We start from the raw sequence: 24635 nt of genomic DNA on the forward strand, positions 1-24635 counted from the left end.
GCTGGCAGTAGGGTTTCTGAAATTGTAGGCTTTGCTGAATGTCCCTTTATCTCTGGAACTGCTCTGGTACATGGCAAAATATATTAGCCCTTGGGAACAGGTGCCTGAAGAATTGAAGCACAACCTATGGTGCCCTTTCCAAAGCTTTTTGTCCTTCCAGTTTAAAAAAAATGTAAGAGTCCCAGGATAGCCTGTATATACGCTTCGTGTCAGAGATCCTCTTTTTTTTTCTTCTTTTTTTAATTAAAAAAAAGGGCAATACTCTTGAAAGCCAAAGGAACTAGGAATATATATATATAAACTCTAGCTGTGATGATATGTAGCACAGGATGGTCTGCTTCAGCACTTGTTTATCCCAGATTAACAACAGAGAGATTTTGCAATTTGCAGAGGGCTGCTCTTCAAAATAAATAGCTAATAACTGCATGCAGAATGCCTTGTTGCTTAATCAGAAATTGTCTTACTGGTTTAAGTGGTCCCTGGCCATCATTGATCACTTTTATCAGTCATGCTAGTATGGAGTCTAATTACCACATAGGTTAATATTTTTCTGTCCCTTACCTGCAGAAAAGTGAATTTTTGAGTTGCTACGCAAAGGCTGTGATGAACCATAGAAAATGGTGAAAGGGCTCATTAAGGAGAACATGACCAGAGCAGAAAGCAGAGCAGACATAGTGCAAGACTGAAGGAGATGGGGGGAAAGGTTTGTTCTTGACAATACCCTTCAAAGCTCAGAGTAAAACTTGAGATTCCTAAATTTGTCCAAACTGCAAATTGTTCCTCTGCAGTCAGCAAGTATCTGTGAAACCAGCTGGCAAAGTGTTTCACCTCCCTCTAGTGCTAGTTCATGTGAAGGATGACAGCCTGTGGCTGCTAGCAGCCAATTCACATAGCTGAAATGCTGGAGATAGATGAAGTCCATCTAACAGTTTCAATTTTATTCTTTGCCCGTGCTTGCCAATATAGAATTTAAATTTTATTTTCATTTGCCTCTTAAAAACATAAAACAATTACTTAAAAAGATCATTCAAACTGCAAGGTGGTACTCAAAATTTGGAAAGTCTGAAAGTGAAATACTTTAACTAAGATTTCTTATGCCTGCTTGGCAAGCTCTGATGATGTGATAAAATACTATTTTTTATCTGTTTTTCTGGGAAAAAAAAATCCAAAACCCCAACAAACCCAAACCAAGCCAAGAACTGAGGCTGTGCTTTTTTCCCACCTGTTGGTCTCTCTCCATTTCTTCTCCCTCATAAATTTTGAGCCAACTAGCCAACTCCAACTTTTGTTTTACCAGAGAGGTGGGAAGGACACAAAATTCCCACCAGCTGAGTGATGACTGAAGAGATCAGTAGCTTCTTTTGTTGTGTTTGCCAGCAGATGAGTGAATGCACATATAGGATGCAGCTGAGGAGCACTTTGGTGGCTATAATCAGCTACTGCAGATGCTGTTTCCTCTCTGCTGGTAGTTAGGGGGTGAAAGACTGAGCCAGCAGTGCTGCAGGAGGAGAGCTTAGAGGGCACAGGCACGTATGGGGTGGGGGAAGACACACAGGGACAGAAGGCATTCTGTGTGAAAGGACATAGGAGCTAGTGTCACTTGGTCTGCCACCCATGGATTAGCTCATTTCCATGGAGTGCTGTCCCTGTTCCCCACAGACAGTTCTGCTCTTAGGAAAGGTATTTCTTGGTTGTATGCTTTCCTCTTGCCCTACTCACCTGCTGCAGAAGATGGAAGGTGTGCAGGATGGTGAAAAGAGAGTCCATCCCAGAGCGACAGGTATCAAATGTCATTGCGGGTAACTGGATTCTCCTGCATTCTTGTCTTTACTCCTTTATTTGGGATGCTGTGGGAGATGTTGCCTCCTCCAACTTTATTGGGATGGGAAGACGGGCTAAAACTGGAGGTTTCTGTGCTGGAGTTGTTCCTGCCATTTGCTTGAACTACAGGTAATTGAACAGGTTTTTGGAATGGCATGATTTCCTTAGTGGTTTAGCTATCTGCGAACGTTCTCCACTTCTTCTTCACATTTTACCAAACTCAGATGATGGCTTTGGCAAGCTCTGAAAGGCTGTTTGCGATTGATGTTCAACAGTTTGTTCGTATAACAAACAAATGGGAAGCTTCCATAGAATATAAGACTTCTTCATGTGGTCTGTTGATTATTTGTATCAGCTGCATGTGTGGATTCCATGTCTCTTAATTACCTAAAAATCTTGCTTCTGTAGTGACAAAGAGTTTTCCTTATTTTAAACCTTCATGACTTAATCATCTTTCAAAAGATATATGTGTGAGCTCTGCTTGTGCCCTAGAAAAAGTGTTATACATTGCTATAGTTTCTATGCTTCATCTCGGGAATTTTGGCTGCCTGTAGTTTGTCTTCTCAGTTCAGCATTGACTGCAGTATGCAAACTAATTAAATTAAAGGGGAAAATATAGAGAGTAAGTGAAAGAGGAGAGACAGTAATATGTATCAAGATCATACTTCCTCTTTCTCTTTCCCTCTCCCTCTCTGTAATTAAATTAAATTACTGAGGCCTGTGGAGATTCATTGATCACCTCCCCATAATGTGATTTCCACACCCCCCCCCCCCACCCCCCCCCCACCCCCCCAGCTTCTTTCTTCCTCATAAGGCTGTCTTCTTTCTCAGTAGTTACTGGGAAATGTCATTCTCCAGTGAGGGCTAATTGAGAATAATTAACCATTGGGCAACATGCACTCACATTATCCAGCAGAAGAGGGCACTAAATCAAAAGCAGTATGATTACTAAAACCTAGAACGGAGAAAGAATCCTGCATCCCCAAAACCTGGAGCTGAACTGTACAGGAGGAAATGAATAATGTATGCTTTTTTTCACTGGAGAAAATTGGCTTGATTTTTTTTTTTTAAGTTTAATTGTGGTTTGGAGAAAATCCAAATCATACAGATCCTTTTCATTCCACTGTTGTAGTAAGTGACTGATTTCCAATGCAAAGCATTTGGTGCTGAGGCTGTGGTAATACCAGAAGAGCCAAACCTAGAGTAACTGTTCAAGGCTTGACAGTTCTTGCCAATGGGAACACAATGAGGTTGGATGTGAATGTCTTTGTTTCCATTTAAATGATTAATGAAGTTCTATAAAATCAAAATCACTGCAGCCTTGCCCCTTTTCACTTATTACAAGTATCAGCAGTAGAAGGAGGTTACACAAAGTATTCGGTCCTGGTTATAAACAAAGAGAGAAGGACTTTGAAGTGTTTGAAGTTGTTACTTTATGAGAAAAACCTTAATGGCTTGATTTCCACCCCCTGCCTGTTTGCTTTCAACATGTCTCTTCTCAGAATGTTGTCTTCTATACCAGTTCTGAGAGATCCTCACTTGGGCACTGTCCACATGAAGACATTTACTAATTGCAGAGCTTGGATCTTCCTAAATGAAAAGTAGTTTCCAATGCTGAAATAATATGCTATGAAAGATAAATTTGTCTTTGAGGACATTTTTTTCATTTTTCTTTAAAGCAAAAGAGTTGAAAACAAGACTAGATAGTCTGCCTAAGAAATTTCTTCTCACAAAACACCACAGTTTCCAAAGGATTTTCTGGTATCAGAAGGGTCCCTTGTGAGCATTCTGTTTTCTGCTACATCGAAATTAAGAAAATCAACATGCCACAGACATCCCATGTATTTTTTGAGTGAAAATTAGGTAAAGTGCTCTTTCACACTTATTCTTAGATTCTTTTTTCTAAAATATTGCAACTGCTGTATTTTAAAGTATATCTAACATAAAGCAACAAACTGCTACAGACTTTCTTCCTTTATATCCATGCAATTCCTTCTTTCTTAAAAGCAACACAAATTTACTCAAGGGTAAAATCCTGCCTGAAACAGGCTTGTTTCAGGATTGCGTTGCTCCCCTGCTTTAATTGCATAACTCCCACATGATTAGTGGCGTTGCAACCCCTGCAATGCTGAGGATCACAAGCTTCTTGTGCTTACCTTCTTTACAACCAAAGTAGAATTGTAGTTTTAAAGAAAGGAGGGTCTGTGTTTTTTGGTTTGAGGTTTTATTTTATTTTCTTCTAACTTGTATGCCAATAAGGGGACATTATAAGGGAGATAGAATGAATTCAGAAAAGATTAGGATTAGACATGCAGTTTAAAGGACCTTACTGTAAAATATAAGCTGCTTTAGTAGCCTACAGCATGAATAAAATCAAGGAGTAGATAGGAAGTTTAAGTAAGTTTGAGTTAAGCTAACACTAGATATGTGTCTTCATAGCACAGAAACTTTGCGTTCGGGGGCAACAAGAAGTCTGAAACTTTGCCTTAAAGCTGTCAGATCTGGAATTCTTCACAGATGGAACTTTTATTTATCTGGTATTTATTCTTGGCAATAGAAATAGAAGAATCATCAGATCTATAGACTTCAAATTAGGTCCCATATCCTTGCAAAAATAACTCCAAAAGCTGCTGAGCCTTGCTTGTGCATGCCAAGTTAACCTGATCGCCAGTCTGGGGCCAGGGAGGCGTATTCCCCCTGCCCTGCAGGCAGGAATGGCTGCAGGGGACGGGGTGCTCCTGCCCAGTAAAGTGTGAATACTGATTACTTGCTTTCTAGGATTGACTGGCTGTTTGACCAGCACCTTGCAGTGGCAGGGATTTAGAGCACTGGTGCTATCCTCCACTACTTCTCTGTCATATTTTTGTACCTTTTGTACAAAGTATGACAGGACTTGGGGAAACATTTGTCACTTTGTCATATACAAAACAGATAATCAATGACCCTTTCTGGACTCAGCATTTGCAGTGTTATTACCTGCAGTTGCCTTGGCCTGGTACTAAAAATCTGTTCCAGTTATCGGTAGTGTGTCAAAATAGCCTTCTCTGTTTTGGATCTGTCCAACTTGGTCCACTGCAAAAAAAAACCCCATTGGCAGGATAGATGAGGAACTGGTCTCCTGACTTTTGTGTCTGCTCTGCACTGGGGTACAGCAACTCAAGGATAGGATGCTGTCCAGACTACTTCTGCTTCTTACCATTCAGAGTGATATTTTTCCACCAGCAATAATCTTTGAGCTCTTGGCTCACAATGTAATACTTTTTTTCCTATAAGGGCTTGGTAGGGTCTTAGACATCATCTTATATAAAAGCAAGACCATTCAAATGTTTCAGAGTTGTGCTAGTGAAGTGATCACTTTTGGGACAAGTGTGTACAACAAAACATCCATCCTAAACAGCCCATCAGGAATTTCCTTCCTGCTGGCAGAAATATGTAAAACAGCAGCCAGTAACATCCCTTGTAGCAGGCTGACAGTGAATATCCCAGAATCCAACTGTTAATTTCAGCAAGCATAGGGATTGGATTTCGGGTTTGATTTCTACAGACTATCTTTATATTGGATAATTGTATGCTTAGAACTTCCTTGAAAATGCTGAGTTTAGAGGTTTACAATTAAATGGTAACATGGTATGTATCTGAGACCAAGCAGGGCTTCCATTAGGATGCCTTTTAAGCACTTCTAATGCGTGTCCCACAGCTTCATGTTTCCCATAGCTATATAGAAAGCAAGCTCTACTGTAATGCTTGCTTTACCACAGATTTGTGGTCTACGTAGAAGTTCTCTTGTCATCTTTATCTCTGCAATCCCAGCTGTATCCTCTGTGGTCCATGTGATCCCTTTGCTCCTGGCCCATCAGGCCTTCCTCATGTCTTCTAATCCCATAGTGCCACCAGTTTTCCACTACATCTCCATATACCTCAAATGCCTTCTTTTTTAGTGGGGGAGAAAGCAAGTCAGCTAAGAAATAGCATTGCTGTAGCTGGTACACAGCTATATGCATATCAGTATATCAACTGGCTGCTGTGGGTCAGCATAAAAAATAGCTGCTTTCTGGTGGAGACACACACTGGTGTTGGTCTCGTCGGCTCTGATACTTGCATTCTTGAAACTTGTAGGAACTTATCTTTTAAGATCTCTACCTTTTTATAAAATCGAGCTGAAATTGGCAAATAATATCAAAAGGAAAGGAATGACAGAGAGATGGATGGACAAAGAGAGCTAGGTCTCAATAAAGCATGTTTCCTTAGGCTAAAACATAGCTTAATTTAGTGATGTTGGAGCGCTGCACAGTAAAAGTGGGATGCTTTTCTATGACACTATAAGCACAATATGGGGTCTATTAAAAGTTCATGTCAAAACAAAACAAAAAATCCCCAAACAAAAAAACTCAAAACATTGACATTTTTATTTTAGAAATTATCAGTAGTTTTTACTGTTGGTCTATTTCTAGAGTTTTCAGAAAATAGTCTGTATATTCTGCAAGTCAATTCTAGGAAGGAAAAACCCCTAATTACACCTGTAGAGTTACTGCTACTTCATTAATAATGATTTACAGAATGGACTGACTGACAGAAGGGTCGTGGGACCCTCACTCCCTTATTTCTTCTGGGTCATTTCTTGGTCATTTCTTCTGGGTCATACTTCTGAGTCTGAATCAGTGTAACTTTCCCCTTTCATCTGAACAACCAAAGGCAGTACGCTCAGCATATAGAATTAGATAGGCTACAGTCTTTTGAGGACCAACGTTTAAAAAGCAACGTGGACCACAGCTTTCAATATGCAAAAGGGGCAGAGAAGCATCTGTTGAACTGCTGACCCCATGTTATTGCACAGCAGTATCCCAGCAATAGCAGTTTTGAATTGACTGCAGGTCTACCTCATGAGTGGGTGAAAAGGGCTACTATTCTTTTTTGCTCTTCTTTTTTTTTTTTTTTTTTATAGCTGCATCACTTATAATTTATCTAGTAATTCAGCTGAACTGATCCAAACCCCTTGGTGGCCCTGCTTTTTTTCATTTTAAGTTTAAAATTTTTCAGCATAGCTTTCCAACTGGCTTAAGGTAAAGCAAAAAGAGCTGTTCTTCCTATGGAAAATTGTATTTCTCTTAAGAGTTAATCTAGTTTCTTTAAAAAAACAAAACAAACAAAAAGAAGCAGTGCCAGAGAAAGAAATGAAGATGCCATTGTGATTATCTCAAACCAGTGCTGTTTTTCTCTGCAGAGAAGCACAGGTCTCTACACTCAGAGAGCACTTGTCATGACTCCCTCCCAGAGAAGTGCTGCTGAGCTTCCACTGAAAATGGCTGCACAGTTCAGCTTGTTGGAAGAAAAAGTGAGAAGTGGAAGTTGCATAAATAAACTAGATTAAGGGATGCAGAAACAGTGGTCCTGTGGCATCCAAACAGAGAGTGGAGAAAAACTGAATAAACAGAGGACTGCATAGGCCAGGTGGCAGAAAAATGACCATCAGCATTACAGAAGGGACCACTTCAAGTCTATCTTTAGAGCACCCCTAAGTGGTGGCCATGTGGCTGCCTCATGCCCAGTGACTCTATGAAGGAGCTACCAAGTTGTACAAAGCAGCTTTGGTTTACGTGGCTTTTGTTCAGCTGACAGTGGGCCTATGTTTTGAAAGAAGCTGTCCGCTCCGCTCTTTTTCTCTGTGAAAAGGATCATGGCAAGAGGTTTTCTTTTTTTTTTCTGAATTTTAACTTGGACCCATGGAAAGAAGAAGAAGAAGAAGAAAAACCAAAACCCACCACCCTAAAAGAGCGAGCATGTCAAATCAGGAGTAATTAAGCAGTAAAGATGAAGCTGACAGCACTTAGGTCTGCCAGGCTGCAAAAGAATTGGTATTGAGGGCTAAAACTCCCACCCAGCTAGACTTATTTCCAGTCTATAACAAGGCAGTTTTTGCCAGGGACCCTTTAATGTTTTCTTCCCAATATCCTACCCTTTTCTTGACTTGCTCTTTTCTTTCTTTTATTTTATATTGTCAGCTGCTATCTCTGACCTAAACCCAAAGCCTATGAAATGTGGACTTCCATCAATCCACTGTCAATGATATTTTAACTTTACACCTTTGTTGATACAATTTGTGCGCTTGTATGTTAGAACATTAAAATAATTACATTTTCTAATATGCAAACACTGAACACTTCTATAATTTCTAGCAGCAACGTGGATGTCAGCTATATTATTAATAAATGATAATTTTTTCCCCATGTAGTCTGATGCTTCCTTTTAAAGATAAACAAAAGATCTAAAAGTGATGTCTCATCTTTTAAAGAGCAGACTGACAACTGAAATTTCATATTGCTTAATGTTAAACTAGTAGCAAATTGTGTAATTGATGGCATCCAAGTGTATGCCTTATTAAGTGTCCGGCAGGCTTAGCATATGGTAAGACCTCAATTTTGTCATGATGTGTGCCTTATTACAAAGTAACAGCTAAGTTTAAGTTTACACCTTGCTAGTGGCCACTGCTGGTAGCACCATCTATTATTAATATTGCCTGATACATTGTTGGAAGGAAAGAATCTCCAACATTTCCATGCTTCAGGGCACAGGCCTGATACTTTTAGGGCTACCTTTATTGCCAGGGAGATGTTTGTGCCATCCCTGGGGAAAATAACTGCCCACGTTATATATCCCGGAAAACTGCTATTTGTACGTAACCTATAAAAGTCAGTCAGACTCTCGAGCCTAAAGGTCTCCGAAAGATCTTATTTCCTTAGGAAGGGAAGCTGATGCCCTGAAGATGCAGAGGAAAGAAATACCCAGTTCAAATGCATAAGGAATGGAGCCAGACCTGTAGAGCAGTGGGTGGTAATGTGCCTAAGGCAGAAACTTGAGGACTGGAAATCAGACTCGGTGGAGGAGGAGGCGAACAGGTGTGCCAAGGGAGCAGTAGACACGGAAGGTGAGATGGAAATTGAGATGTAGCAGAGAAGAGCTTTTGCACACTGCTGAAGGTGAGGAGCATGTGCGTGCGGTTGTGCACCATCTGTGTATTGCTGCTCGGGTCCTCAGAGGGCTCCTGTTGAAAAGGCGTATGTCAGACTTTTACAATGTACAGGCACAAGGGGGCCCAAATCAGTCCGAAGAGAAAACCTTCAGCCTAGAGCTCCTTTCGAGCAAGTGGCTTTGCAATGTCCAAAGTCTCCTTGGGCAATGTGTTTTTTTTTTTTTCTGTCATGAAAATGTAATGCCTCCTATTCAGCTAAAGCTCTTCTGTTTATTACTGTGAAGCGCAAAGAAGGGTGTGTATAATGGTTAAAGCCCACTATTTGTAAAGAAGACCAATTCTGTCCAAAACCTCTCAGACCAGCCTAGATCAAGACAGTCTTGATTTGTGAGCAGACTCTATGACAATGATATATGTCATATTGACAAGGGAATAACAAATTACGGATTTGGCTAATTTCAAAAGCTATGCGCTCTACAAGAGATGGCTGTGACTGAAGAAAACTTGAATCTGACATTTCAGCATTGCCCCTACGAGTCACTGGCTGAAATCGGTTCCGTACGCCTGAGGCTCGGCAGCGGCTCAGGCACACGGACAGCTCATTGTCTTAGGTACCAAAATCAATCGCCGGAAATAATTACCCCTCTGGGGCCGTACCCAAACGTTGGGAGGGATTTTTCGAAAGCAGGCCAAGTGGCCTTTCTGACGCAGGGCAGTGGCTGAGGGTCACCGACAACCTCGTCTGTGGCGGGTTTTCCCCTCAGCCTCGCTCTCTGCGCCCCGTACGCTGACTCCCTTCCGCTCTCAAGACGAAGACCCGAACCACCCCTGGGGAAGGGGGGGAAGGAAGGAGGCCATCGCGAAGTCTCCCAGCCCCGCCGCCCGCCAACGGCCGCTCCCTCAGCGGAGCCTCGCGCCCGGGCCAGGGCAACGGCTCCCGCCGGCCCCTGCGCAGGCGCGGGGCTGCCGCGCATGCCCGCAGCGCCCCCGCGCGCCCGGGCGGCGCGAGCATGTGCAGAGGCGGGCGGCGCGGCGGCGGCGGCAGCGGCGGGGGGGGGCCGGGGCCGGGGCCGGGCAGGTTGCGCCGCTGCGCCCGCCCCTCCCGCCGCGGGGCGGCCCTGGCTCTGGCTCTAGCTGTGGCTCTGCCCGGGCGGCGCCCACCGTCTCCTGCTCCCGGCCCAAGCGGGCGACGGACGCGGCCTCCGGGCGCACGGGCACGGTAAGGGCGCGGCGCCGGCTGGTGCTGCTGCTGCGGCGGCGGCCGGGCGGGCGGGAGGGAGGCACGGGCGCTGACAGGCGGCCGGCGGAGGGAGAGAGGGGGCGAGCGGGCGGCCGCCCGCCCAGCCAGGGGACCGCGGGACCGGCCCGAGCCGACCCGGGGGCGGCCGCCGAGATGTGTCGGGTGTGACCCGAGCTGGCGGGGCCGGGGGTCGCTCCGGCGGTACCCTCCCCTCCCCCCCACCCCCTCAGCTGCACTTTCGGTTTCGCGTGGGGCGCGGGGATGGGCGCGGCGGGGCGGCGGCCGTTGGGCCGGGGCCATTCCCCCCCCTCCCCGCCTCCGCCGCCGGCTCCCCCCCCCGCCAGCCCCACGGGGCTCCGCGCCCGGGCTGCCGCCCCGCCGGCGGAGGGGGCGTTGGGGGCGGCGGGCGGTTCCCGGCGGCTGTCAGTGTAAACACGGCCCCGGGGCGGCCGCGGCCTGCCGGGCCGGGCCCCGCAGTCCCTCCCGGATCCGACCCGACCGGACCGGACCGGGCCGGGGCGGTGGCGGGAGCGGGTGAGGCGGCCGGGGCAGCCCCGCGGGGGCAGCGCCTTGTTTACACAGGGCGTCGGGGAGAACATGGCAGCCCGGGCGTGCTGGTCAGTCGCTGTCATGCGTGCTCGCTCCTCCGGTGTTGGCGGTGGGGTAGACCCGCCGGGCCTGCAGCCTCCCCTCTTCCCTAAAATCGCTCTGCGCCCTGCTCTGGTTGCACCCGGGGTAAATAGCTGAAGTCAGGCGTATTTTTAGTTATACCTGACCGTGCCTCTATAATGTTGTACCGGCTTAGCTCTGGTGTTCGTGTTTATCTCTTACCTTTTTGGATGTGTTCTGTCATGTCTGTTCCCCCCCCCACCCCTTAAATAATTCAGTTCTGGGTGTTCCCTCCCTTATGGCCAGTCACTGTCATGTTCCTTGTGACTTTTTTTTAACCATTTAACTTCTTTAGCAAAGACGGCTAAACATTACGGACTGTCAGTTTAAAACGAGTCGATTTGTGAGGAGGGTTCTCCGTCCGCTGAGTTCATGTCTTGTCGTGCTTTGAAGTTGTCTGTCTTCTGTGTGCTGATAATTATTCAGCTTTGTTGCGATTTAATAGTAAAGCTTTTTGCCACTTTCTGATTAGCGTATATGTGCGTCAGACTTTGAGAGCTTCCTGGTTAGTCGAGACAAATAGCATGAAATGAAGTTGAGCCCAGGGACGTAGGAGTGTAAGCATTAGAGAATTCTCGAGACTCATAAAAACAGCGCTCTAATAATAACATTTCAGAGCAATTCAGATGCTTCTGTGGCCTAAAAACATGTAGAAGTAGCATGTTTGCATGTTTTGTGCTATAACTTTGAAATATGGCAGAAGTGTGTGAATATTGGTGATTTGGGGAAAGCTTGGAGAATGTAAGAGTTTCAGATCACTTTATAGAAATGTCTGTTATTAGGGTAAGTTGAAAACCCCACAGCATTGTTTGAGAGGGGATGTCATGAAGCCATCTATTACATTGCGTACTGCAGGAGAGATCTGGGTCAGTGACTGTTACCACAAGACTTTATTTCAAGAATCTTAAAAGAAATTAAATACAAGTCTACAAAACTGTATGTAATGGGTCTGATCCAAGATCCTCTTCCTCCTTCTCCCCTCACTCCACCTCTGACAGTGAACACGATCAGTTGCTTTAGGAAAAGTTCTGGGAACAGGATGGTTATTTTGTATGCTACCTTCAGTGACATACTCTTTCCATCTCTCAGGTTTCGGTAATACCTGGTTCAGAAGGTCCCTAAACTTCAGACTATGTGCGTCTTTGTGTTTAATAGTCCCGTAAGCCAGTCGGCGGCTTTACCTCTGTAAAGCTGTCGAACTTAAATCTTACAACTTACTCTTGTGGCCTCTAGAATATCCTATGAAAATTAATTATACAGTTTGTGTGCACTACTTCCTTTTGTGTGTGTGTGTGTCGGGTTTTTTGGTGTTTGTTTTTTTTTTTTTTTTTTTTTTTTTTTCAAACCGCATCCTCACCATTTAATTTTGTCTGTCTCTGCTCTTTTATTATGTAAAACGATGAATAATTGCTCCCTACTCTGGCTTGTGGGGGAATGGAAATGGATGTTAAGGACCAGCGGTTGTCACACTGTAAAGAAAGTGCTGGTACAAAGTAGGGGTATGTGTATGGGACTTCTGACAGAGGGAAGAGAAGGTTTCAGGGGACCTTTAAATAGAGAGCAGTGGGAAGAGAGCCTGCTAATAGGATGAAATACGGGAAGGTCCAGAAGAAGCCTGCTGAAGCCACAAAGCTTTTTGCAGAACGTTAATAGTTTTTAAGTCATTATAAGCTTACATGTTTGGGGGCTCATCAGCTTTAGCTGTTGAGGTTTCAGAGCAAACTTTGGATGGTCAGATTATCAAACTAAATATGCATGGAAGGAGTTCCTCTAGTTTCTTACTGGATTTGGTACATCATTAATTTGATCCAATGTAATAATTTCTGTGCATTCAGCAATAAAATTATTGCCTTGTTGTATGGAAACGTCTGAAGTATGATGTGGCCACGACTACTTGCTTTGATGATTCCTCATTTTGATTTCCTTTTCTGTAAATTTTAGTGATCGGTGTGATTTATAAGGTGCTACAAATCGCATGGATTGTCTGTTTTATTCCCCTGATGTTGTAGATTCAAAGATTTACTTTGTATCCTCTTTTTAAGCATACCCCCTGATTCTTTAGCTATTTGCAAGTTTAATTTTTTTTTCACTGTCAGCTTTCGCAGTAACTTAATTTTTCAGTTTTTACTTGTTCTGAGTTTCAAAAGAAAAAAAAAGTTAATTCACCATTTCTTCTACAAATGTCAGTGTGAATCAGTTAGCCAGAGCAGTAGAAATTATCTGGGAAAATATCTTAAAAGAACTTTCAGTCAACATAAAAAAATTTTTACAGCGTGCGCTGTGGTTTATATGTACTGGAGTGATAGTGACATTTACTGGTATGTTTGAGGTGCTGCCTATGAAAGACCGCCTTTGTACCCTTGGAAGCCTTGTTACAGTTAATGGGATTCTGCAGTGATCTTGGCCGGTGTATTTCTGTACGAATAACTAATTTCATTTTCAAGCCGACTTCCTTAACTTTTTTTTTTTTGATTAAACCAAAGGAAGGCCTTTTTGCAAAAAGTTGTGTGTGATGCTACTGCTGGCTGCAGTCTTGCTCTTGCGGTTGCATCTGTGCAGGTACCCGCATAAATCTCTCCTCAGGATTTGGGATGCCAGCTGAATAAAAGGGGGACATTGTTCCAAGTTCTCTTATGTTTCTTCTGAGTGCAGCGGGAGCAGCTGCCTCTGGTCGCTGCTGCCCAGTCTTCTGCATGTTTGTCTTGTTTTCATGTGTGGGTACGAGTGTGTGCATCTTTTTTTCAAGCATTGATATTTTTGTTTGTTTGTTTGTTTTATAATTTCAATAAAAGTGTACTAAAACTACTTGCAGATTTATATTTAGATTTTTGTTCTGAAGCCAGTCCTAAATAACTTTGAGTCTGGCCTAGTAGCGGTGACACTCTGCCATCCTTTCCACACTGTTTTTTCAATTATTACTTTTAATTCTGTTGAGCTGCATGTTTGCTTCTCTATTAACTTGATAGGTGGTTATGCACAGGGGGATTGGCTTAAGATTCCGGGTTTTGTGAGACTACTTATGCGTTCATCGCAGTTGTGATTTGCAATGTTTTTAAGCTTCTCTGGTAGCTGCTGAAAACATAAGAGGACTGTTTGGATTTCTTGTAGGCAGACATTTGGATACATAATGTAGGCCATATAAATGTACTATTAAATATGTGAATAAACTGTTTGGTATTTTGCAGCCTTTATCATAAGTGTGCCCTGTAGCCTCTGAAGATGTAAATGATCTTCTTGACCAGTGAAAGCTATCAAAAACTTGAGTCTTTGTTGTGTCTTTTGTAGTGGTAAACAGTTAGAAACTTCTTGCTGTGGAGGCAAAGAATTTGGCTTCAAGATTCGGATTTTTGGTTTTGTTTTTTCTGAGGGTGGAAGCACCTAGGCTTGTTTTTGTTTTCCCATGAGATACGTATAAAAATAACGGATGATGCAGCAAAGCTCTTTTCCCGGTTGTAAGGGATATTCCGAATGTTTCAGAACTAGTTCCTCTCTGCATTTTCCATGGCCAGGAAGAACAGGAGTAGATGTCAGATCTGTAACAAAATGATTTGGTCACCTCTTTTGGAAATGTTAGATTTGCGCCCCCCCCCCCAGTGTCATTCTGTATTTTGCTTTGTTGTAAGCACCTGTCCAGAGAGGAATTAAATTTGTAGTGTGTGGTTTTTTGGCGTGGGCTTTGTTGTTGTTGTTTGGTTTTGGTGTTGGTGTTTTGTGTGGTGAGGTTTTTTGTTTTTTTTTAATATTTCTGCATGTTGTTCTGTAATTCAAAAATAGTCATACTTTGAACCAGCTTCTGTGCGGGCTGATTGTAGCACCAGGGATAACCTGGTCTTTTAGAAACCTGAATCATCTCTTACTTTAAGAATCTGAGTCTAACTGTCTTTTGGCCTTTTTGTCTCAGTTAGCCATGGGAAATGTGAATTTTGGGACTGATTTCTGAAAGTGGCTAGGCAGTCTTTTCCTTTTACAGAAGTCAAATCAGTTGTGACTTGCTAGTGAGAGGATGGGAAATAGATTCAGTATTCTACTGAAATTTGAGGGAGAAGCGAAAAGGCTTCCACAAGGATATACTGCTTAGGTAAAGGGAAGAGGGCAAACGGTTAGCTGGTTCATTCAAAAAGGGGTGCGGCTGCAGGGATCTAACATACACTTAAGTGTGTGGGGTGTGTTTGTGCATTTGTTTTAACTTAACACTTCTAAACCAGGCTGAACTGAAACTCGTTTTAACTTCTCACTTGCTGGCCAGTGGGCTTGCCTTTTTCCCCACCCTGTCAGGTTTTTGAAAAGGTTGCTGAATAGCAAGACTCTTGGTATGAAGTTCAAATCCTGTTATGTAAAGACGCTGGATCTTTCATTTGTTCCTTGCTTGGACTGTTCTGTGCATTCAGTCTAAAGATACTGTCCTTCTTATGAATGCTGAGATTTAGCATCTCACTCATTCTTCTGCATATTTTCCCCTGTAAGGTTCTTATTATGAATTTCTGCTGGAACTGGAAAATGAGGATTCTAATTTATGTTCCTGCATTGCCCTATCTTCACTTCTGTAGGTAATTGGTAATTCATGTAGAGATAAATCAGCGCAAAAGTAATCTAAACTTCTTGTAACTAGGGAGACGGAGAGATAGCAGGTTTTTGACATAACCTGATCTAGTACACAGTATTAAGTGTTTTCAGTTGCTACAATTTGGCAGCTGTTTGGCCACCTGTGCGGGATTATAGTACATAAGATATGAATATACAGTACACATGGTCCTAGTATATGATTGTTTATTTGCATTAATATACTGCGTGAGAACCAGATTAGCTTTGTGACACGCTTAAGCTATGCAAAGGTACTATGTGAAGCGCTGTATGTTCTTACATAGATACAAGTCTGAGTTGCAGGAATAATGCTGATGTTTGACATTGGTTGGAGACTCTGCTTCCAAATTAAAATATAATTTCCATTCTTTGGACTTCGCTTTTGGGTTATGATTGCTTGGCAGGATTTCTAGTATGGCTGTAGATGGAAAACTGTAGAAGGGGAAAAAGTCTTTTTACAGCAGAAGTGATTTTTAAATTTTTCCTCCTGATTTGATTATTTTAGTGTATTCATAAATAGCTGTTTTTCTACTTTACATATTTCTGAATTTAGACTTTTGAAATAATGTGGTAATTGATATGCAGGTAGGGAGTAGGCTTTTTGTGCTAAAAGCCTGGAGGGTGACAGGTGTATATGGCTCTGAGGATGCTTGTTAAAGACTTTCCAGCTTGAGTCTACTTCGGGGGAGCAGAGGAGGTCATTGCTTTCTTTTTCATCAAGGAAAATACTGATAATCAAAAAGTGGTGCTAGCTTTACAAATGAAACAAGGGAAAATAAAGTATTACTGTGGGGTTTTTTCTGTGCTAGTACAAATGAAATATTTTTAGGTATGAATCATGCTTTCTCATGTCAAGTTGACTGCCTATGTAAGCAAAAAATGCCTTTTTTTTTCCTAAACTGCATATATTTTTTTCCTTTCTTTTGGAATATATCTTGTGCTTATTCTGCTGCTACTATGACAGTGATTTAAGATGATCTCCTGTTCTTGAGTTTTGTTTCATGAGGATTAATTACCTAGAAAGCTGCTATTAGAATTTATTCTCCTTTTTGTATGTAAGGGTGAAAAATACGAATATCTTATTCTGTTGTGTCTGGGGTTTTTTGTTTGGTATGTTGGTTTTTTTGTTGCTGTTTGTTTGGTGTGTTTTTGTAGTGACCTGCCATCCACTGTTGTAGCTAGTGACTCTTTGTGCTAAGTTGGTATGGCAACATAAATGATGCCTTTCTGAGCGTATTTTTATGGCATGCTGAAGGATCCTTAATACCTTGATAAATGAAAGTTTTTAAACAGTTTTTGCATAGTATTTTTTTGTTGACTTTCTTGCTTAGTAGACATCCAGTTGGGGAGATCAGTAATGGTAATTTTTACTAGTATACCTAAGCTATAACTTAACAAAGATTTCCATGCCTATAAGAAGCCCAGTTACTCTACATGAATCTGAGCTAGCTTTTCCCTATATGTGCAAACTTAATTTAGTTTAATCTGTCTGTCTGCTACTGAAAAGCAATACTTACTGAGTTTACCCATTGGAGTATTAATTATAATTTTTTTTCTTCAGTATGTGTTGGAAGATCCTGTTTTCTTGCAGACCTCAGTGACTGTGCTAGCTTTCTAAATGGATGGATTTTATTAAAAATGTTGGGCTAAATTCTGGCTTCTGTTATAAAGCATTGATCTCAGTGGAGTTACTTGCGAGGGTAATTGATATCAGATTGGGTTCTTATGTCTCACGTGGAATATGTGCTTTCTGTTGTACAACTAAGAAGCCAAACTTCTTAGTTTGCATCTTGAAGTAGTAAACTGCTCCTCACAGCCCAAGGTTTATGAACACAGATTTTTTGTCTCTTCCAAAGACAGGATATGAGTAATAATATTTATTCAGAATAAATAAATAGCAGTTGTTTAGAAACAAAGCACTGCTGTTAATCTAGTTTTAGAGAAATTCACCAAGATGGAGGTTATATATCTTTGTAAGTTCAATGAGCCCATGGTATACCCAAATTAAAGCATTATGATGTGGAACTACTTTTTTTTGGACTCTTTAAGAATTTCTTCTATAGGAAAAAAAGAGGCACTGCTACAATACTTTTTATTTCAAAGAAAACTGTAGATTAGAAATTAGGTATGTATTTTTGAGGTGTGTATTATATATGCGTTGCTTTAAAAAGCAGTATGTTTGAAAGCGTTAGAAAACTTTATGAAACTATAGCTTTATGAAATGACTATGAAGCTAGTAGAACAAAGAAGAAAATGTAATTTAAAAAAAATCTCCTAAATTAATAGGAAAACACTAACTTTAGGAAAGTCACACTAACTCAAACGTGTGTATGTCTCAAAAAACTAGTTGATATTTGACCTCAGTGAGAAATTCATGATTTTGGCCAATGGAATATATCTAAGGATATTATTTGTTTTTAGAACTGTGTGAAATTTAACAAATTGCAAAGAATCAAACTGAAATTGTTATCTTGGTATTAAAAGTTAGTGTGAAACTTATGTTGTATGGCAGTGCTCAGTGTTAACTTTACCAAGGTCAGCACATTCTATCGCATCTGTTGTGTTCATTCTTTTGATGTAGACATGTAGCATGCAATCGCTTTCATAAGTGTTGGAAGATTTTTGCATATAAACTATGTGAATAACTTATTTAAAATTATTTTGTGTTTCAGCTGCCTCTGCCTAGCTGTTTAACAGAAGTGGATTGTGAATTTAAGCCTTGGATAACCTCAGGCTATCAGCATTACTGTCTTCAGGATAGATAACGGCTTTCAAAGTGTCTTCGGGGGATGCACCATGACGTCAGCAGTGATTGACACCGGAGGCCCTGGCCTGGATTTTGACAGCAATGGAATAAAAAATCAAAAGGTTAGAAAAATAAATAGCATTTATTTGCTAACAAACTTTACACCTTTTATCTTAATTTCAAAGAAAAATTCACTGTAAACTTGCTGTGAAAGCAAGTGAAATGGATTAGAGACTGTTGTGTGAGGAGAAAGAGAGCAGTCCATTTTTCAAATACCTTTTATTAGAAGATTTTATTATCAGAGAGAAGTGGAAGCAGTAAGTTTTGAAGTCTGCAGTACAACTGTAGACTGGGTTTACAATATTAAATTCTAATCTAAGCATCTCTTCTAAAGTAAAGATCTCAGATGTGTCTTGACGTGTTGAATGAGATAAGCAGAAGAATACAAGGGCCTTTTTCAGAGTTAGCCAACGCGATGCATTTGCTCGTATTTTGCATTCTTGTCAACAAATAAATATTTTCTACTATCCTGTAGCTTGTAGTAAATTGAATCTGGCAGGGTTCCATGTCTGCAACACTTAAACAGATTACATGTGCTGTTACAGACATTTTGATCCTTAAATAAGTAGAGATAGGCATATGGGCTTTGAAGTAGCCATTTCTTTTGTGATAGCTTATGTAGTTAATCGAAAACATGAGTGTTCATAAGATACAGGTCAGATGTAGGTATGTTGCAGTATACACGCAAAGCCTTGATTAAATTTCGTGGAGCAGAGGGAGAAGAAACACTTCCCACAGCTGAATGTCTTCATTAGAAAGCTTGCTCTTTTTCAATATCTTAAAGCTGTCTGATGCTTTACATTTTAAGTGCTTAAAGCCAGGAAAATATCTTTGAGATTCAGGAGGGTCCCTTTGGTGGATGATAAGCTGGCTTTTATTTTTTTTTAATCTCTTGCTTTAGAAGAAACTTTCCTTTTAAAAATCTTTAAAATTATTGTCATTATTCCATAAAACATGTAAGAGCATAAGAGGAACATTTTAATGTAGAGTTCAACAGTGCAGTATTTAGAGCGTGTTTGGTTTTTGTGTTTTGTTTTTTTTTTCGTTTCTATAGGAAAATGAGCCAGTCTCTGAATTCCCAGCAGTGATTGTGGAGCCAGTTCCTAGTGCCAGACTAGAACAGGGTTACGCTGCTCAGGTCCTGGTTTATGATGACGAGACTTACCTGATGCAAGATGTAGCAGAGGAACAAGAAATTGAAACTGAAACTGTGGAAACAGGTAGACTTACTATAATATTTTTTTTCCGTGAGATTTTCTTTTAGAAGTCCCTGAGGAATGTGATTTTGTATTTACCCACAGGATGGAGATCTGACCTGGGTTCACATCTCTTCACTTTAAACTTAGTTTTACTTAGCTTCAGTGGTGACAAAGTTGGGGCTTGGCAGGTAAAAATGTCACCTTCGGTTCAGGGTGCTGCATTGTAACACCATGTACCCTCGTAAGTAGGCAGATCTTAATTTATGTCTTTGTTAATGCCGGGGGTTAACTAGACGACTAAACTTGGAGTTTTTAAAAATCAGCTGAGCCAGGAAGCTGGTTAGAATTTAGTTTCATAGTGTGTCTGAGCCAAATAACTGCAGGGCAGCTGGCAATATGGAGTGTGCGGCTCTATTTACCCTATCTTCCAACTCTTTCCCCTTCCCATGAGCTCTATCCTCTGTCCCTTGTTATCCTATCTTTTTGGTCCAAGAGTGGTTTTATTGCTGGTTTGGTGGCAGGAGTGCGTGGCTGGGGGGACTGGAGTTGGACTGTCTTTTTACGGGCAGAAAGCATTATAGATTGAAATTAACTCAGCTGTATGGTAAAAGAATGAGTTACGAATTAAGAAAGAAGTAGAGCTTTGGCATTAAAGCAGCTGACCTGTTTAGCGATAAGCATGTATCTTTCCGTACACCGTGCTCCAAAGAACGTGGTCAGGAGCTTTGAACTTTCGCTGGGGGACCAAAGTCTGTTTAAACTGTCTGAAAAAACAAAAGTTGTGCTCCTGTGGGAGCCTAATTAATCTGACTGCCAGGCCGCTGCTGTGCTGCAGTTCTCTTGTCCCTGCTGCTTGCTTTCTTGTGCTACTTCTCATACCTGTCGAACCTTTTTTAGCCATTGCAGTATGCTAATTTTGCAAGAAAAAATAGCAGGGAAACCCTGAACTGTTCCGTATTTTTGCTGGGTTAACTTTCTGCTGGATTAGCACGCTGACATGGCTCAGCCAAGGGCCGGGTGTGTGCTGGGGTAGGCAGTACATAGAAGTGCAACCAAAGGGGGGACAGGTCATCTTGGGCACTCCATACTGAACTGGTGAGACCACTTGACTGGAACATGGATAGCGTACATTCCTACTCTTGGGCTGCCTAATTTAGAGTTGGAGTTTGAATTCATGATGTCAGGCAAGCAAAACAAAGCTGTGAGACTCTTCTCTCAGTTGCTTACCTTTGCAGCCCAGTAAATATGTGTGCGTTCCCATCAGATTAGGTAGGTTTCAGTGCAAATTTCTCCATAAACGGTGGATGCAATTGCTCATACATCTTTCTGAATCTGGATGTTCATCTGCTGTAGTACTGCATCAAAAATGACATGCATCAACTTTGTAAGATGTGCACAAACTAATGGTTCAGGTTTTGGGAGAATACTTGCAATTCCAGTTTACTCAAATGTGTTTTGAATTAAATATGCTAATGACAAGTTCAACAAATTTGTGTTGAATTTGTTTTGAAAGAAATTTGAAAGAAAGAATATGAAATAAGGGCGGTTGTTTTTGGTTTTGGGTTGTTTTTTGTTTTTGTTTTTGTTTTTTTTTGTCTATGGTAATAAAACTTTTACGTTTAAGGTAAGTGAGAAGTGAGGGTGTTATTCCCAAGAAGCTGAGTTTAATTTATTAAACTTGTATTCAAAAACCTCTAAGAGCTTATACTTTGAAGGCTTTTGCATTCAGAAGTGGTGTTTTTTTAAACATTACATTTGCTGTTTCTTGTAAGATTTTGGTAGGTTAATGGTTAACAGAACAGCTCTTTTATGATAAAGAGCGACTGCAAATGAACTCTGTATGTTTTTAAGTATCACTTTCTGGCCACAATAAATTGGTGGAAATGACAATTAAAAACTTGTAACTCTTCTGTAGGAATCTTTTTCTTTTTCTTTTTTTTTTAAGCTACTGTTCAAAGAAAGAGACATGTGGCTGCTTCCAAATCTTGATATTTGAAAGTACAGTCTTAAAATTTATAGGGCAGTTGATATGATGATTTGGTGAGTTTGTGGCTGGAGATGTTAAGCGATGTGTCTTGACTGCAGATAGTTTGGTGGTGTTTTTTTTGGGTTTTTTTTTTTGTTTTTTTTTTTTAATTTCACAATAACTTTGATGTTAATATATGCTTAAAAATTTAGTATAATGACATAAAATATTAAAATCAGTTCAAATATTTAAAACTGTTTTAATAGTTCTGATATAAAAATTAAAGATGATGTGTACTAAGAAGCCAATTTACAGTAGGGTAGAGGAGAAATTACAATCTAATGAAGATTTTAAAAACTATTAATGAATATTATCATTTGTGATTCCAAAAGGTCCTTGGGAAGAGAGGTAATCTCCCCTGTTTCCGTACTCCAACTTTTCATTATTATTTGTATAGCATATACACCATTAATCCAGGGCAGTTTTCATGGTGTAATTGTACATGACAGTAAGTAAGCAAGTAATGGTTTTTGCACAGAACTTGCATCTAGTGTTGATGAAAGAAGTGCTTGGTTTAGACTGGTCTGAGGGAGGCAGTCTTGTGGGGCATGTGTTTTGACTTGACATGTTTTGGTACAGCCATGAGTCTTTCTGAATGCATTGCTCATACAGAGAGGTTAAATGGGAGAGAAAGCATAAAGGCCCCAAGAAACCTTCGTTTTGGTAATGTGCCATTACTAGCAATGAATTGCAGGAGTGTGAATCTGAGTGTGTTTTTTGATTTATATTTTTCTAGGGAAAGGGAAGAGATTTGGGCTGTGGGTAGGAATCGGTTTGATGTTGGAGAGGTGGTAAAAGGTGCCATAGTAAATGTTAACGAGAAAGCAGGCTAAGGCAGAAGCAAGTAAACAAGGTATAAATGTGTATTTCAGGAGCATTTTAAGATGCTAATTTTGTGAAGTACATACCTTTATTATGCTAATGATTCAAATTTAGATAGGTACAATAGTTTAATTTATGAGCATCTTAGAAGAAAAATCCATTGTTGCTAAATTAGTCTCAATTTATTTTACTTCATAAATGTCAGAATTAATTGCTGCAAAAAAACCACTTTATTTGATAAATGCATGGTTGTTGCATCAAGAATGAGTAGACTTAATAGCTTTTGTGGTTCTAAACTCTACGGACAGCATGGTAAATACTAAAAACCCATCTTAAGTCTTGGCAGTATTTGATATGATACGTATCCACATAACATAATATGCACCCAGTTGTCAGTATTTCTACTGTTGGCTATGGGCCTGATTTTTTTTTTTTTCCCCTCCCTCCTTGTGACAGTCCATTGGCAATTCCAATAACTCCTGATTTACATGCTTTGCAACATTTCAACATACATATTCCAAGAGCCTCAAGCTACTTTGCAGTTAATCTAAAGCTGTGTAATTTAGTAAAATGTAGCATTATTCTAGCCTTCAGAGATAGGAATCAGCACCCTTTGGGATAAATGTAGTGCGGTAGCTGATGTGGTAAAATTTACTTAGGACACTAAAGAGATGATTTGTGCTGTGCATAAAATGGTTCTATTTGTGGTTTGCTATTTTGTGATTGGGTTTGACGCTGTGTGGACTGTAAGGACTGTCAGTGCTGATCCAAGGGCAGAATCAGGACCTGTAATGTGGTTTTGTATTAAAAAAACTTCTTGCATTCATGAAACCACAATTCAAATAAAATATGCTATATAATGATTATAAATGATCATATCTATGAATACTGATGAATTTTTAGTTAATTCTAGTGGAGTATGGGTTTTTTTGCCTGTCAGACTCCTTCCAGCCTGTTTCCCACTAATGTATCTTGATTCGTTAATCAAGGACAATTAATTATAATTAATCCTTTAACTATAAAATTAATCCATTAACTAAAAAAGTAAACCCCAAGAGTCTTTTAACAAACAAGAAAGACTTAATGGTTCAAGTTGCCTTTTTTTGTCCTATTCCAGACAAAACTGCCTGTCTGCTTGGAATAGAAAAAAGTCTTGACAAAGCAGTTTTCTAGAAAAAACAAAACACAGGAATTTTCATCTTTTCAGGTGACCTTATGACATTCTCAGTGGAAGTAGTGAGTGCCTTTTGTGATGTTTGACAGGGAAAGTATAAGCTTTAGATTGACATAGTGTTTAAATTTCTTTTCCTATGATATCTTTCTTAGGAGCAGTACCTTTAGACTTTTGGGGACTGAGTCTGCAACAGTGAAAGTGTTTGATCATAAACAATACATCCTTCTTAACAATTTTTTAATAACATCCAAATTTTATTGGCTTCCATTTCCTGAGTAGTTATCTGTCCTTAAAGTAATTAGCAATTCAGTTTTAGTTTTTATTCAGCAAAACCTCTGTAGTTTACATAACAGCAGAAGTTGCTGTCTTTAAAGAAGCAGTCAGTCTGAAATTGACAGTTGTTATGGTTCTGTTTGTCTGTCACCACACAGGACCCGTAATGTGGATGTGTATGTGTGTTAGTGGGGCAATCTAATCTTTGGATTTACCATATCTACGGTGCTGAAGGTACCACAGTTGTGATCTGCAGATCTTATACATGGACGATGCCTAGCCTTTTAGTCAAATAAGGCATTAGATGAGTATTTAGGTAGGATAATGCTGTTTTAAAAATGCCAAGTTATTGGTAACATTGTCATTAAAATTGGTTAGTACTTTCTGAACTCCCTTCCTACTGAGCTCATGCCTGCAGTGGTACTACTTTCCTTCTCTGTTACCTCACTTATGATGAATTTGCAAAATCAGTGTTGCTTGTTGTTTACAAATCTTGTTGAACAGTAGGCAGCTATTAAGCAAATATTGCCGTAAGTACAGTAAAGCTTGATCCTTATGAGAGGTATACCAAAATCATAGTGCCAGTATAGTCCCTGATTTAATTGATTGAGTGAATCTAACTTCTCATATCAATAGTATTTTTCCGCTTAATTTTTATTAATCATCAAAGAGGCAAGTACAGGTTTGGGACTTTTTCTCACAACTTTAAGGTTAAAGAGGAAACAAAACTACTGCTTTTGAGAAGTTGAGGTATCATTCAACTTGTGGACTGTTACCGTATTTTTTAATTTGATGTTCCATCAGAAATCCTCCCTGTGGTGCAAGTTGAAAGTCTGTTTTAATTCTAAAAATGTTATCGCCACAGGGGGGTAGAAGATCTGCATGAAAAAATGGGGATCTGAAAATGAGCCCCTCCAGGATTATGATCTGATGGAAAAATATTGACCTACAAAGACAACAATGATGGTACGTTTGTCTATAATATCTTAATTTTTTTTCCACCAGGAAGTTCAGTTGAAACTACCATGTAAATTGATAGCCATCCTTAAGGAGGGAG

At 40.5% G+C, this 24635-nt stretch overlaps 1 protein-coding gene across 2 annotated transcripts in view; it reads left to right on the top strand.

The window, feature by feature from the left end:
- The first annotated feature begins 9818 nt into the window (after nucleotides 1-9818).
- The window catches only part of ELF2 (E74 like ETS transcription factor 2), a 47083-nt gene continuing 32266 nt past the window's right edge, over nucleotides 9819-24635 (top strand). For both annotated transcript variants that reach the window (XM_030007381.1, XM_030007393.1), the window contains exons 1-3: nucleotides 9819-10007; nucleotides 17951-18146; nucleotides 19139-19304. In XM_030007381.1, coding sequence (XP_029863241.1) covers nucleotides 18075-18146; nucleotides 19139-19304 — 238 coding nt within the window. In that variant the 5' untranslated portion in view covers nucleotides 9819-10007; nucleotides 17951-18074. The remainder of the gene's footprint in view (nucleotides 10008-17950; nucleotides 18147-19138; nucleotides 19305-24635) is intronic.

This window comes from Aquila chrysaetos, chromosome 1 (genome assembly GCF_900496995.4).
Source record: "Aquila chrysaetos chrysaetos chromosome 1, bAquChr1.4, whole genome shotgun sequence".
In the NCBI taxonomy this organism is placed as follows: Eukaryota; Metazoa; Chordata; class Aves; order Accipitriformes; family Accipitridae; genus Aquila; species Aquila chrysaetos.